Below are 14602 nucleotides of genomic sequence, written 5' to 3'. Positions count from 1 at the left end.
ATCCTATTGTTCAAACTGAGAGACTTAAGGGTGTGAAAGAAGGAGCTTGCGTGTTGTCTCTCTTCTCCCACCCCCTCCCCCTATTCTCCTCTCCCTGTGTGCAGGAGGAGACCAGCCGCCTGGGAGCTACAGGGGCTGGAGCCAGCTCTGGACTGTTTTATACAGACATCCCCTGCTCAGGTGCGCCTGCGGGAATCGGGGAGGGGAACGGAAACCTTTCCCAGGCATTCTCCCTTCCCAGGCTGGGGAAAGGAAAGTTCTTCCTTCTGCTCCTCTGCATAGCCATCGCAGGAGCTGCTGAACTGTCTTCCCCTACACGACCCCCACCGTTCCTACCTTTCCCATCAGGTGCCGCCTGCTGCTGCAGCAGAGCTGCTGTATCCGGGAGACGAGAGGGAACACACACTACGTTCGCTAGCGGTGCTGTCTCGCTGTGCTCTCAGGATCGTCAGGGCATCGATAGCTGTGATCTGTCACCGAGGAGGAGGAGGTGGATGAGCGCTCTCTGCAGCAGGGCAACGGATCACTTCTCAAACTGCTCCTGACTGTCGTGCTCCGGGAATAGCTCTTTCCTGCGAAACTTGGCTTTGGGAGCTTACAACCCAACATCATCTTGTGTGTTGACTCTCTTCTCTTCCCTCCCCCCCCCTCCAACCCCCGAGGCAGTTTGATGAATGCTTTGGCAGTGAGATATGATTTGCTGAGGCTCCTCTTGCAGAAGTGTGTGTGTGCAGTTGCAGAGCGAGCCCCCACCCCCTTGCAAGACTGTAACCAGCCCGTCGGTGGGGGAAGCGTGTGTGTGAGCCGCTCTGCCCAAGTGCTTTGAATCGCTCGCGTGTGGTGCCGCTGGGCGATTGGTCGCAATGCAGTTCTATGGGAAACATGCAGCTTTAAGCAAACGTGGGGTCCGTGGCTTCTAGCGGGGTGGGGGGATCGTCAAAAGGGACGAGGAGGAGGAAGAAGCGGAGTCACCCAGCTCTGCCCTTTCCGGAATCGGTGGCTTTGCTTCGCATTTGCAGGGAGTGTGTGCGCCAAGAACAAGTCGTGCATCTTCTCTGCCACCAGAAGGGCTACGAGACCCCGGCTCGCCCCCCCAGCGAAGTTGGTTCCAGGGGCGGATTGGTGCCACCCTTCTTACCTTGCCAGGGATTTTTGGTTCCGCCTTGGATCGCGAAGGACTCCGGTTGCCTTCTCATACGCTTCAAGTTGCCCAAGTACTCGCTCCGCTGAGGAGCAGGAGGGCGGTTGTGTCCTGTCTTATCAGCGGGGCGGTCTGCCTCTCTCCCCGCTCCTCCCTGGCCCGGGGGCCAATGCTGCAGGGCTCGACGGCGGCGCAGGCTCGGCGGCGGAGGATGGGCGGCTTCGGGAGGCTCTCCCTGGGGCTCGTGCTGCTGGTGATCCTGAGCGAGGTGGCGCCGCAGCCCTGCCCGGCTCAGTGCTCCTGTTCCGGCAGCACCGTGGACTGTCACGGGCTGGCGCTGCGGAGCGTCCCGAGGAACATCCCCCGCAACACCGAAAGGCTGTAAGTAACCCCCAGAGCCACTGGAGCACCGCGCCTCGCTCCCTACCCCATGCGCGCTTCGCCCGCCCCGGGGAGCTGTGGTATGTGGGGCGGGGGGCGCCCTCCCTCCAGCAGCACCCCAGTTGGCCGTGTGATTGGACTCTCCCATCCCTGTGGAGCCGCCTCGCTGCAGAGCGCCTGGGGTGGGGCAGGTGACACTCAAACTCCCTGGAGGCTTTGCTTAGGTTTCAGACGCTCCTGGGCCGGTTCCCGCTCGCCTCATGGTGGGCTCCAGGGTAACGCTAGGAGACATGAAAGAGGGAAACCATTCGTTCCGCCGCCTCGCCTTTCCCACTAGAAAGGCGGCAGGAGGCGAGTCCGCCTCTCCTCTCGCGCGGCCGCTGGCTGCAGGGTAAGAGGAGGCGACACATAGGGCGGCAGTTTCCCCTGCGCTGTGTGTCTGGGTGCCTCGCTTGTCGTCCTGCCCCCTCCCCGTGAATGGGGGGGGGGGGGGGGGTTGTCACTGCCCGTTAAACTTCGCTATGGCTTTTAAAATGGGGACAGGGAACCGGAGCCGGCTGGGACCGCTCGCCCCAAGGGGCTCGGCTTAGCTGCCCAAGTTCTGCTTCCCTTTCCCCTTCCTGCGGCGTGTCCCTTTCTGCCCAGCTCCCAGGCGGTGTGCAAAACCAGGGCTCGGCAAGGAGGCCCTTGAGTGTTGGGACAGAGCGCCCCGGCGGCGGGCAAACGGCAGTTAGCCCCCCTGCTTTCCTTTTTGCTACACTGCTTTTCGAAGGGAAGAGTGGAGGGAATTCCCGAGCAGATGCAAAGCGATGGGGGGGGGTGGGGGTGGGCAGAGAGACTATATTTACACTCCCGTTATCGGAAGGGCACATCTTCCTTCGCGCCTACATCCCTCTTCCCCTAGGAAAAAGCTCAAATCCTTCCATGTGTCTTGGCCTCAGGGCACAAGCTGCCCTTGCTTTCTCTGCTCCCCTTAAGCGGGCATACAACATGATTTCACCCCAGTTACACATACTACTGCCTCAAGTCACAGCCTTGATTAAACTGTCCCTAGCCCTGATTGATTTCCTCCCTCCTCCCCCCTCAAATTAGGATCCAGACCTAAAGAAGAGCTCTCTGTGTATAAGCCCAGAGCTGCTCTCTCTCATCAACAGAAATTGGTCCAATAAAATATATTCTCTCACCCATCTTGTCTCTACTGTCCTGGGACCAACACAGCTACAACAATGCTGCATACAAATTATGATGCATTCAGTTTGTGAAAAGCATGCATAATATTCCTGAAAGAGCTGTTGGATCTAATACCATCCTGGCTTCTCCAAAAGGGGTAAGGGGGAAAAGAGGGAGAGAAGAGATTTAAAAAAAAAAAAAAAATTCACTTGTTTGTTTCATGCTATTCAAAGCAGTTTAAAGGTTTAAGTATAAACACATCTTACTCTAGCAGTGTCTGCACTCAGACAAATCCCAAAGTGATTCACTGTGATCTTTCTTGTGAAGAAACTGTGCGTGGTTCAGTGGAAACTGTTTCCTGCCACTTTTGCTTAAAATAACAATGTGCTGATTTTTCAAAAAGAATATTATAAATGATCGGTAATCCTAAGGTTAGTTTCTGTGTAACACTGTTTCCCTTATGACTTAGATCAAGGAGGATATTCAAGCCACAGCAAAGCCTGGTTTTACTTGTAATGATTGGAACCAGGGCCAGCTTAGTTCTTGACCTAAGATGCCAGAAAGAGGGGTAGTAACTCCAGAAGGGAAAGTGGTGCTGAAATCTGAACAAAAATGTCAAGGCCTGAATACTATTTCCATCATTGCCTCTGAGTTTGCACTTTACAGTCACAGTGGGGTTTCCTGAGCTGTAAAAGTATGAAAACTAAATTCTTCAAACATAGGATTGTAAGGAAAATCCTTATAAATGTAAATCTTTGAAGATCAAGTCTTTTGATTCTTTCTAAGCACTGTTTGCCATAGGAAGTTTAGTAATATATTTATTAAATACACTGCAAAAGTGGTTATCCAAATAAATTCCTAATTACTTGATTTCTTGACTACCTGTAACTTGATTGTAGTTTTTATACTTTTTCAGTTGGTACAATTAAGAGTTTTCTGTCTAAATGTTGGTTGGTTCTAATTGTAGTTAGATACCAATATTACAAAAACATTAAGATACACTTTTGTGATAAACAAAATTGATAATTCCAAAACTTAGTGTAAACGTGAACCACATAATGATGAATAGATTTTTTTTTTATAAGGGTCTCTTCTTACAAAGTTTAAAACTATTAACTTTAACATAAACCAATTTATTGTCAGCAACTCACACAGAGCTAGTGTTAAGAATTAACTATCAGGCACATTTAAGTTCTTGTTTGGTTTTAAAGCACTAAAGATGAACCCCAACAAAATAATAATTTAAATCCTCTGAATGTTTGTTTCATTTTTCTGCTAATACATGATTCTTTTTAGGGACCTTAATGGAAATAATATCACAAGAATCACAAAGACTGACTTTACTGGCCTAAGACACCTTCGAGTCCTGTAAGTTCTTGTTACTTTATGCTGTTATGGTGTGTTAAAATTACATGATGTAGGTTAGACTTTAAATTTTCAAAAAGTTCTTTTAGCTTTTAAAAAAGTAAAGCTGAATATTTCACCACATTTAACTCCTATGCTGCAGCATCTGAACTTAAAATAAATGGGGGCGGAGAAGAGCAATTATGGGGTGACAAAAAAAAGTTTGGAAAATGCCACAGTAGCAATTTTATATGTAGCCTCTAGTGATTTGTACACTTCCCTTAAAATTACAAATATAGCAAAATAAGTTGAGGCTTTAAATTGGTAGTTTACAAATGCATGAAAAGGGAAATCTTGTATTTTGGTTAAAATTAATTGAAAAGAAACTAGCTGAGTAGACCGCTACCTTAGGATTATCAAAACATATAGCTGAGTATACACATGTTCAATTTCAAACTGCTGCAAAAGGAAATTCATGAAACGAAAGAAAATGGAAAGTATTTCTTAACCAAAGACAAACAATATCTATATCTAATCCCAACTCTTCAATTTAAAAATGTTTGCTTTTTCAGAAACTAAAACAATAGGTATTGTATCTTTCTGGATGGATTTTTTTAGTCTGGATAGCTTCACATATATTGTTTAAAGGTCTTTACATTAACTTTTGCTGGTTATAAATTGATTAAATGTGACTTAAGAAAACTGTAATTGTGATTACTGCCATTTTATTCAGTGAAGCTAAATTATTCCTTGAGTCTGAATTGTCATAAGTGGAACAATTTTAAGTCTAGAGAAAAATTGTAACGATCTTGTGTTTTAATTATACCCTTTAGATCAAAATACAGATACTGATGTGTGGTGTTGTGGACATATTTCTACATATTTTCAGTTGATATATAGGTGTATAAACAGAATTGTGAAATATCCATTGAATCATTATCTTTTTATTTTCCCTACAAACTGTAGATCAGTTGTACGATATATTTAATTGGAGTTTTATATCATTGCTCCTTAGTAAATGGTATATTTTCTTACCCATGATCTTAATGTTCTTGAGCAGGTTTAAGATCTGCTTTTATGGTTTCCTTTAATGATGAAGAGACTGAGTCCCGTCCCCCCCCCGTCCCCCCCCCGTTTGTGCACATGTGCCCCAATGGAGTGACAGGGGTTCTAAATATATTAAATTGGATGTGAAATCTCACTCTGGAATAAGAATTGTAGAGTTAATAAAGGTGAAATGTTTGCAAGCTGCCAGTTTCTGAAGTACAGCAATAGCAGGTTTTAATGCAGTCATAATCATGAAGCCGTTAAAACTCACTATATATATTCTACGTTTCAGTCAGCTCATGGAAAACAAGATTAGCACTATTGAAAGGGGAGCATTCCAGGATTTAAAAGAGCTGGAGAGGCTGTAAGTATTTTTAATTCCAAACATATGACAACATAACTTCTTATAATTTTGTGTCATTTCACTTGTCTTTCAGGGCACTAGATATTTGATTTTTATAGTCAGACTCTTGAAATGTTTGAGAAACAAGAGCCCTTGGCAGTTTTCAGAGAGTACCTACAATGGGTGGAAAATCCTGGCTAAATACTCTGAGGAAAACTGCAATATACATTTTGAATCTAAAGATAACTTCTTGAACGCTAAAAAAAAATAGTCTGCTTTGAATGCACAAGTACTTACGTACATAACTTTTTTTTCCACACGGAGCATGAAACTTCACTCTAAAGCTTTTTTTTCCCTTTAACCTCCCCCCCTTTTCTTTTCCTTGAGACAAAAGGTGAGATTTTAGTCTTGGTGAAATTTGAGTGTTCACAACATTGTGTAGGAAGAAACTTTATAATATTTACTCGATGCAAAGTGTGTTTTCTGTTCTTACAATATGGAGAAAAATGCTCAGCATGTGCATTCCTCTACCTCTGTTTTGTACAAAAATAATAAAATTTGTTGAAACTCTCTCCGGACAAAATATTTTTAAATGAGCAATATATTATTTATTGGGTTCTGTTCCCTTAAAATACTTAGCTTTGCCATCTTTAAAAGCTGATGAATGAGTGGGGGTGGGGTGAGTGGAGAAGGAGTCACAAAACACTCAGGAGAAGCAGAAGTATAGAGATGGTAAGCAAAATACAGATGTCCTCATTAAGAATAGTAAATAGAAAGCTGAGCTCTGTTTTCCTTTAAAATGTATTCGCTTTTTGCATTGCTAGCTTTTTACAAGTTTCCAGTGCAGACTTTCCCAGGATACTACTTTTGGATGCTGTATATGAAAACAGTTAGTTGTAGAAATGTATGGATTATGTTGTGTACAATATAATATCTATAAGGGTAAGATGCCTTTAGTGTATTAAAATTCGAATAATCTGTAGAATGGGGTAAAATATTGTACACCCTCTACGTGCTGAATACACTACAATAGATGTGTGAGCATAGTTTAGTAATACAGCAAACTATTTTGCTTTTTAAAACATGGGGCCCAATTCTGAAGGATCAGGCCCCATATTTTATGGCTTCTTTTTAAAAGTACACTTTTGGGGTTTGATTTAGCCTTTCACCAGTGTAACCCTACCAACCTCTGTGGAGTTATTCCTGATTTACACAGTATAAGTGAGAGAAATTCAGCTCAATGTCTTCCTGATTTGTTTCATGCTCTGTATCCTTGTCTGCTGTCTGTAATATTTAAAGTAATTTCACGTGAATACAAACATAAGGCTAGTGATGATCTTCTAACTTGTTAGTCAAAAGTTGACTTAGCAGCTATCCGTTTAACTGTAGAAATCCATTGATTACATAGGTTTTGATGAAGTATGTAGTTTTTGGTTCATTGTAAGGAATGATTTGTTTTAGGGTAGCAGCCGTGTTAGTCTGTATCCGCAAAAAGGAAAGGAGTACTTGTGGCACCTTAGAGACTAACCAATTTATTTGAGCATAAGTTTGCGTGAGCTACAGCACACTTCATTGGAAGTGAGCTGTCACTCACGAAAGCTTATGCTCAAATTTGTTAATCGCTAAGGTGCCACAAGTACTCCTTTCCTTTTTGTAAGGAATGAGTTTCCCGCCAGCACCTGCAAAGTGGAAGTGCTGTCATGTAACAATTTTGCTGCTCTGTCAGAAATTTGTAATGTGTTCTGACCAGTATATTTGAGAACTGAATAGTCAAGTTTTTTCAAAGCAATTAAAAAAACCTATAATTTCCTTTCTTAATGCCTTATTTTATAAAGGAACTTGTATCTTTAAAAATGTGTTAGAATTTTATACAAGGTCAAGGGGCTAGTAAACCCTAGAACTTCTGCTCTTATGATATGAGAAGTAATATGCAGAACATTTACTTAAAATATTCCTAAATCTGTTTTCTGGACCTTAACCTCAGAAAATGGAACAGCAGTATAGGTTGTACTGTAAGATTGAAATATTCATACTTATCCCTAGTCAAAGACCTCAGAAGGTCAGTGTCTTAATAATTGTTACTCAACAAATAAACTCAATGAATTGTCCCTAGTCAAAGTAGTTCATAATTCTACTCATTCCTGAATATCCTATAGTAAGGATCCTTCTTATGGTAAACTTAATTAGCTCTTTGAAATATTTTTATTTTTGTGCTACATTCCTTGAAAATCTTCTCCAATATAAGACTCTTAAATACAAAATCGTGATGTGTTTTATTTTTGGTCAGTGAGTCTGACTTCTTTTAAATGGATTAACTGATGTTACCTGTGTGAGCACCAGGAATGAGAATTTAAATGATTAAATATTTGATAGAATGTAAAATTTAAGTTTCTTTGCTTTGGAATATTAAGCAAATTCTTACAAATGTTAACATGGTTATTTAAATTTTTAATCAATGAAAATGATTTTTCAAGACAGGTGCAATTAACATCCAGGTATTTGGTTTTTTTAACTATGAGGTTTTGTTTTATGGTGACACTTTTCAAGTAACAAACTGGGACCTTTGTATTTCTTTTACTAAACTTAGTTAGATACATTTCCCAATTAGATACTATATTGTCTTCTGTCTGGAAGCTTTTACTTCTCTAATGGTATTAGGTTTTTTCTATTCTGCTGCAGTCCAGTCAGTTGTTTTGAGGTGGGTTGTAGTTTTGAATGAAACTAATATATATGCAGGATCTCTTTAAATCACCCCAGCTGTTGGCTAAGAGCAAATATTTCATATTTGTGAGGAAAAGCTGAGAAAATTCTTTTTGTTTACAACTGCCAAGTCCATCTGATGGAGGCACATTGTTATCTGACAGCCAATTAATCTCCTTGGGATTCTGGAATCTCAAACCATTTCTTAGGAAACTTATGGATACTCTCATCAAATGTTTCCCTTTTCATACATAAAATAGCGAGGCTGTTGTGTTTAAGGATGCATAATCTTTAAATGTAGAATGCCACATTTCTTAGTGAGCAAGCCTAGCTACTGTCAGATCATTTTTGATGTAATATACCGGTTTTAATATTGTGAACAAAGTGCATCCGAGCCATTGGCTGTGGCTTACTTTTAGTTAGTTTATAAGCTAGTTACATAAACATAGACATCTGTGTCAAATGTAATGTCTTTTGGTTGTGCTAAAGTTTTTAATCAGAATTCCAAATATTACATATAAGATATATTAAGTAATTATCTAACGACTTACAAAGAGGATCACCCTCTCTTCTTCCCTTCCCCAGATAAATAAATCTCCAGATCCTCTGAAATATGAGCTGCTCAACTTGAACTTGCAGACCAATAGTTTCATAAATACTCCTTATGCAAATGAACCCATGTCTTCCATGGAGTTGCTTGGGAGAGTAAGGACTGGTGTGAGTACTATTTTGCAGGTTCATTTCTGCAAGGTGCTGATACTCTTGTATCCCATTGACATAACTGGGAGTTGAAGGCACACAGCACTTTGCAGAATCAAACTTTGTGTGGAGAAGAGCAAAGGGAAAACATTCCATTTCTTGAGCCCTTTCTAAAGCAAAAACAAAATAAACTACCAATGAAGTGTAAATACAACTGTAGATTAAATAACATCTTGATTAAACAGTTAAGAACTTATTTTCAGCCATAATACAGTTTCATTTAATAAGAAATAACATTGCTGTATAATATTATGCACATATGGTGTTATGTACAAACCTCTAACAAGACCCCCATTTACTTCTTGGAAAGTTAACTATAAATTCTGTGGCATTCTAGTGGAAATTTCATGACCGCGTCAGATTTAAAAATATTTTTTTTTGTTTAAATAAAAATGAATTAGTCATTAGAGTAGTCCCATCTTTTTATATTAAATGCAGTTTATTTTATGCCATCTTGGCATTCTTGGTTCTCAGTTGGCTACAGATATTTGTATTGATAATGCCTAACTGCACTATAGAATCAAATGGGGCAAGGGAGTAATAGAAACTGAACATTTTAGCAGTTAGGAGGGGACATGGAGCTTTTGGTCCGGAAAGCCTGAGAGGAGGGAGTTCAGGATTGTGAGGCAAGCACCTTAACTGGATATTTTTGCTCAAGTGATCAGCAGGGAAATAGTTAACTGTTGATATGGGAACTGTCGTTTTAGGCATCAGTGTTCACAGACCATTTTGATTAGGGCAGTTTATGCCTCTCGGCCATTGTTTCAGGGATATGAACAAATTCAGGAAGAAATTACCACACCTGATAACACTTGATTCATGTTTACAAATATAAGGGCTAGAAATGTTTGAATGTACCTAGAAACCGCTTAATTATGTGAGTAGCCCCACAAATGTCAGTAGGACCAGTTGAAGAGCATGGGGGCCAGAGTGTGGCGCGAAAGGAGCATGTGAGAGGATCAGAATCTGGGCTATAGAGGGGTTTTTTTAATGGAATACTTGAATTATGGAGCTCAATTACGTACCAAGGAGTAAACTCTGGACACTTCTGTTGCCGAGGAAGAGGTGTAAATTGCTAACAATCACTTTCTCTAGGCCTGTATTAAAGAATAATCAAAAGCGTTCTGTGTAGATTTTTTTTTTTTTGGCTTTGTTTTTTTATCAGGGGTAGTAGAAAGAATGCAAGAGGAATAAGTAGAGCAAGGCTTCAGCTTCTAACAGGCAACTGTCTAGTGTTTTTTATTGGGACTTACTGACCAAAATGGAAAGCCAGGAAAGATCATCATCAAGTCATGCCATATGTCCAGAGGATGTCCTCCATGGGTGAGGAAATGCTCACTGGGGGAAGCAGCAGGCTGCTGAGAGGAGAATTGGTGGTTATGACTTCTCCCCTTTCTGAAGATGTAGTGCAGAATGTGACGGGCAGAAGTACTCCTTTAAAATGACAATGCAATCACTTATGCACATTCATAACTTGAGCTGCATGAGTCAATTGACTTCAAGGGAGTACTCATGTGAGTCAGGTTACGTGAGTGCATAAATGTTTGCAAGACCAAGTGTTGAAACATAAGATGCAAACTCAAAGTACTGCTAGCTCAGACATTTTAGAAACCACTTGTATTTGCATAGGAGTTGTTGATAGCACTTTCTGTAGAAAGAAACCATTGAACGATGTTTTGCTACTATAACTTAACTGTCTTCATAATCTAGGATGCAGTCTGTTCACTCAAATTTGTCTTGTAACAGCAAAGTTTTAAATATGATTGTTTAAAAGTTTGAATGAAGAATGCTATAGTAGTGAAATCAAAGTTATTTCAAACTTTTATGTTCACTGAACTTCAATAATGTTTTTTTACATTTTATATATTCTGTATTTCAGTCTTGGGAAAGATTAAGTTAAAGAGCTAAATATTCTGTTTTGTGGCAGATTTCATTCAGTTATTTCTAGAGTAACAAAAGTGGTAGAGAACTACTTAAATCAAACTGTGTGCATGCATTCAGTTATGTTAGGGAATTGTGTATTTGATGTAAATCTGCTTGTACTTGTTGTCTACTCAGTGTATTACCATGGAAAGGAGAGGTGGTGGGGGAGTAGCTTTTTCTAAGAACAGGCTACTTGAGAACTAGCGATGAAGGCAGCATTTACATGAAAACTTGAGGGTTTGACCCAGTAGTACTAAATCACTACAGTTTTTAGTTCATGTTCTGGACAAATAACTTTAAATTTGTAGATGTTCAGATACTATGGTGATGTATGAGGCATTGTCGCATACATTATTTCAGCTACACGCTTAGCTGTAAGGAAAAAGTAGGATTTCCTTTGAAGAACATTACTTCGCTCTATTCCATAGTTTTATCAGAAGAAAAATTGTAAAATTGTGACAAGTGTACAGCTTGTATAACAAGGGTGTAATTCTAACTTCAAATGTATGGCTTCATATCACTGAATTTTAAAATTCTGATACTGCACAAAGGTCTTTGAGTGCAGTAGCAGAATTTTCAAGATATGAAATATGGACAAGAGTATCTTATCTGTGACTAGAATGGAGCCCCCAAAATATAATGCATGTGGACTGCATTAGGAGGTATTGCATTGTACAGGCATAAAATTGAGTTTTCACATAACCTTTAAAAATACATGATTCAAGTGAAAATATGGCTTTGTAAAAACATGATTAATTCAAATAAATAGGAAAGTTTCTTAATAGTATAAGATGAAAACAAGCCCTGGTTGGTCAATATCAGCTGTTGGAACTGAATCAGTGAGGGGTAGTCATCAGAACATAGACTGTGAAACATGTAAGATCCATGATAAGCTATGTAGACCCCTAACTATTCTTATATGGCTTGCAGAGTTTATAAGGTTTGGACTGTATGTCTCTTGCAAGGGTCCCAAAATATCTGAAGCCACGTTACTAATGGAGAAATACTTGATGTAGTACCTAATACTTTAATTTACTATATTTTTTGTTTTTTTTTAATGTGCAGGAGTATGTGTCTCCTCCAGACACCTCTCCCCCAATATGTGGAGCTGGAATAGAAAGCTGATTCAGGTCACTGCATTAGGGGAATTAATGTAGTGAGTTTTCATAGTAACAGTCATGACTCTAGCACTGCTAACTAGTATTACATTTGCAACCATGATAATGGGCACAGGCTAAAGTGTGTATATATACTAGCCTTTCATTGGGTATTGATCTATGATACGAGTTTGAAGTTTTTATCCATGGTATTTGAGTTGTGATAGATGAAGAGTAATACAAATTTCCAAAAGAGGAAAAACTGGTGGTATTCTAAGTACCATAAACAGTATTGATAACTCCAAGCATTCATTAATCAGACTCCAAAAGATTTTTAAAATTACATTTTTTATTGGCATTTTGAGTTTTGAGCCTTTATAATTAATGTTTCAAGAATTTTAGCCCTTTTGATTCCAGAGAGACTTGTTTTCCAATGAAAGGTGAAATTCTTACATAATCCCATGACTCCAGGATCTGGGGCTTTAGGGAAAAAACAAATATAGCAAAATTTGCAATACAATTGCAAGAGTCAGCAATACTGTGTAACTAAAAGCAGCTTTTCTGATTAACCTCAAACTTACAACCAATCTCGAAATAAGCATAAACATGAAATTCCAGAGGGAAAGGAGATTGTGTAGTTTGGTGATGGTGGTGTAAGTCTCCATTCTAACCCCAGTATTGCTGTTTTGCAGACTTAATTATTGAGTCACTACTCCAGCTTTTATAATTCATGTGACTACTGTGATGTTAACTAAATAATGTCTTTGTTTCACTTTTTTGCTGTAAGAGGCATATCGTGCTACCTTTTTCAGATAGTCCTCAAATAGTCCCAAGAAAATCAATTCCCTGTGGAGTAAGGCACTACTCAGTGTGAGAGGTAGGGCTGGCTCTAAAACTACTGCCTGAAAGGAAGTTGCACTGGATATTTCTTTTGTAGTAGCAAAACTTTATTTTGAACTTGATTTTACATTCACTGAACAGTGAGATTGCATTTTTCCCCTTAGTGCATTATACATAGGTGAGATGACACTTTAGTACTGGCAACTCTTTTTTTTGTAAAGTAAAAAGCCATACAGTTTCAGACCCCAGAACTGTGTATTTTGGAAACTTTACTTCTGGGGTCTCTCTCTCTTTCTCTATTTTAGAGTTTAAGTGGCTATATAAACACTCATTTGGCTAGCAGTCTGGTAAATGTCAGTGTTCAAAGAGGTAGTATTTCCGTGCATCTGTTGTAGGTGGCACAAAAGTAATGAGCTCAGGTGTAGAATATGTTGCTGAACAGGCTTGAAGGAAAAAAGTTATTCCTTGTTCATCAGGGATGTGGCAAATCCTTCTCCTAGCTAATCCTACATAGTTTAAGGGCAACACTTAGCACATTCCTTATCTTGGAGCAGGGAGGAGACCAGGAAGCCTGCGGTGCTAATCACTTAGCAAAGGAATGTAAATTCCATCTTACAAGAATTGTAGGAATTATACTATGACAGGTTTCAGAGTAGCAGCCCTGTTAGTCTGTATCTAAAGAAAAGGAGTACTTGTGGCACCTTAGAGACTAACAAATTTATTTGAGCATAAGCTTTCATGAGCCTCAGCTCACTTCATTGGATGCATCAGATAAATTTGTTGTTCTAAGGTGCCACAAGTACTCCTTTTCTTTTTGAGGAATTATACTGAGGCACCTGTATTTGTGGGTTTTTAAAATTACTACTAGAATTATCCTGTGTTAAGATTTTTGGAGTTGCTTTAGCAATACTTTCAGTCTCTACAGTATTCCTAATAATGGAATATTAAATAGTGGCCAAAGCATTTAAATACCTTTTAAAAAAAACATTTTATTATAATAGGTTTTTAAATTCAGATTAATATAATTTTTACTTCAGAATAATACAAAATGCTGTTACAGTAAAATCATCTCTTTGGAAATGTTATGAACTGTTAATGTAAATTTTCAATGTTACTGTTAGCTGTATATTTTATTCATCTCAGAGTCTCGTTTCTCATGGGACTCTTTTTATGGGTCTAGAAGTCAAATTGCAGTGAGAAGTTCTGTTTGCTCTTTGCAGACCTTTTTACAAATTCCAAGTCAGGAAGGCTGTTTATTTTTCCCACATCTGTTTTGTGCTCATCTTTTGTGGCAGTGTTTGCCGGATGCTCTCCTTTTTTTTAATTCCTCTGAAATGGGTAGTTTGCACTGTTGCAACATTTTAAAATCATCTCTGGCTCTTCAAAAACATATTGTTTAGTTTTGTTTAAAACTTGTACATTACTCCAAAATATTGCTTATTTAAGTGAGTTCTAGGCACAGAACTTAAAATTCCTGGAGAACTTTGCTGCAAAGTATTAGTTGTACTTTGTATAGCTAACACTGAAATCTGTTCAATGTGTACTGCTTTAATGTTTCTACTCAGAATATTTACTCGGCAAAATAAAAAAAAAAAAGGCTGTCTGCATGCTTTTCAGGACAACAATGTAGAAACATTACAGTGCAATTCCCTATTTAAGATTAAAAAATTTCCACTGTATCCTTCTCCATATTTTTATCTGCAATTCCTATTTAGATTTTTCTGGGTACACCCCAAAACCAGTGCATGGGGACTTGCCTGAATGACACTTATTCAGGCCAGTGACTCATAACATTACATTCCCACACACCATTGTGAAGAAACTTTTTCCTACAGGTAGATTTCCACCCCCCTTACC

The 14602-nt window shown here is 39.5% G+C and overlaps 1 protein-coding gene across 10 annotated transcripts in view; it reads left to right on the top strand.

Annotated features, from left to right (window-relative positions):
* Window positions 1–491: 491 nt before the first annotated feature.
* Window positions 492–14602, top strand: part of SLIT2 (slit guidance ligand 2) — a 411548-nt gene continuing 397437 nt past the window's right edge. For 9 of the 10 annotated variants that reach the window (XM_043544595.1, XM_027832060.3, XM_037897998.2 and 6 more), the window contains exons 1-3: window positions 1311–1522; window positions 3989–4060; window positions 5376–5447. In XM_043544595.1, the coding sequence (XP_043400530.1) occupies window positions 1311–1522; window positions 3989–4060; window positions 5376–5447 (356 nt within the window). Of the gene's footprint in view, window positions 616–1310; window positions 1523–3988; window positions 4061–5375; window positions 5448–14602 lie in introns of those variants that run through there. The other variant, XM_043544596.1, reaches the window with a different exon arrangement.

The sequence above is a fragment of the Chelonia mydas genome, chromosome 4 (genome assembly GCF_015237465.2).
Source record: "Chelonia mydas isolate rCheMyd1 chromosome 4, rCheMyd1.pri.v2, whole genome shotgun sequence".
Taxonomy (NCBI): Eukaryota; Metazoa; Chordata; order Testudines; family Cheloniidae; genus Chelonia; species Chelonia mydas.
Note: the sequence above shows the minus strand (reverse complement) of the source record. Positions and strands in the feature narration are given on the sequence as shown.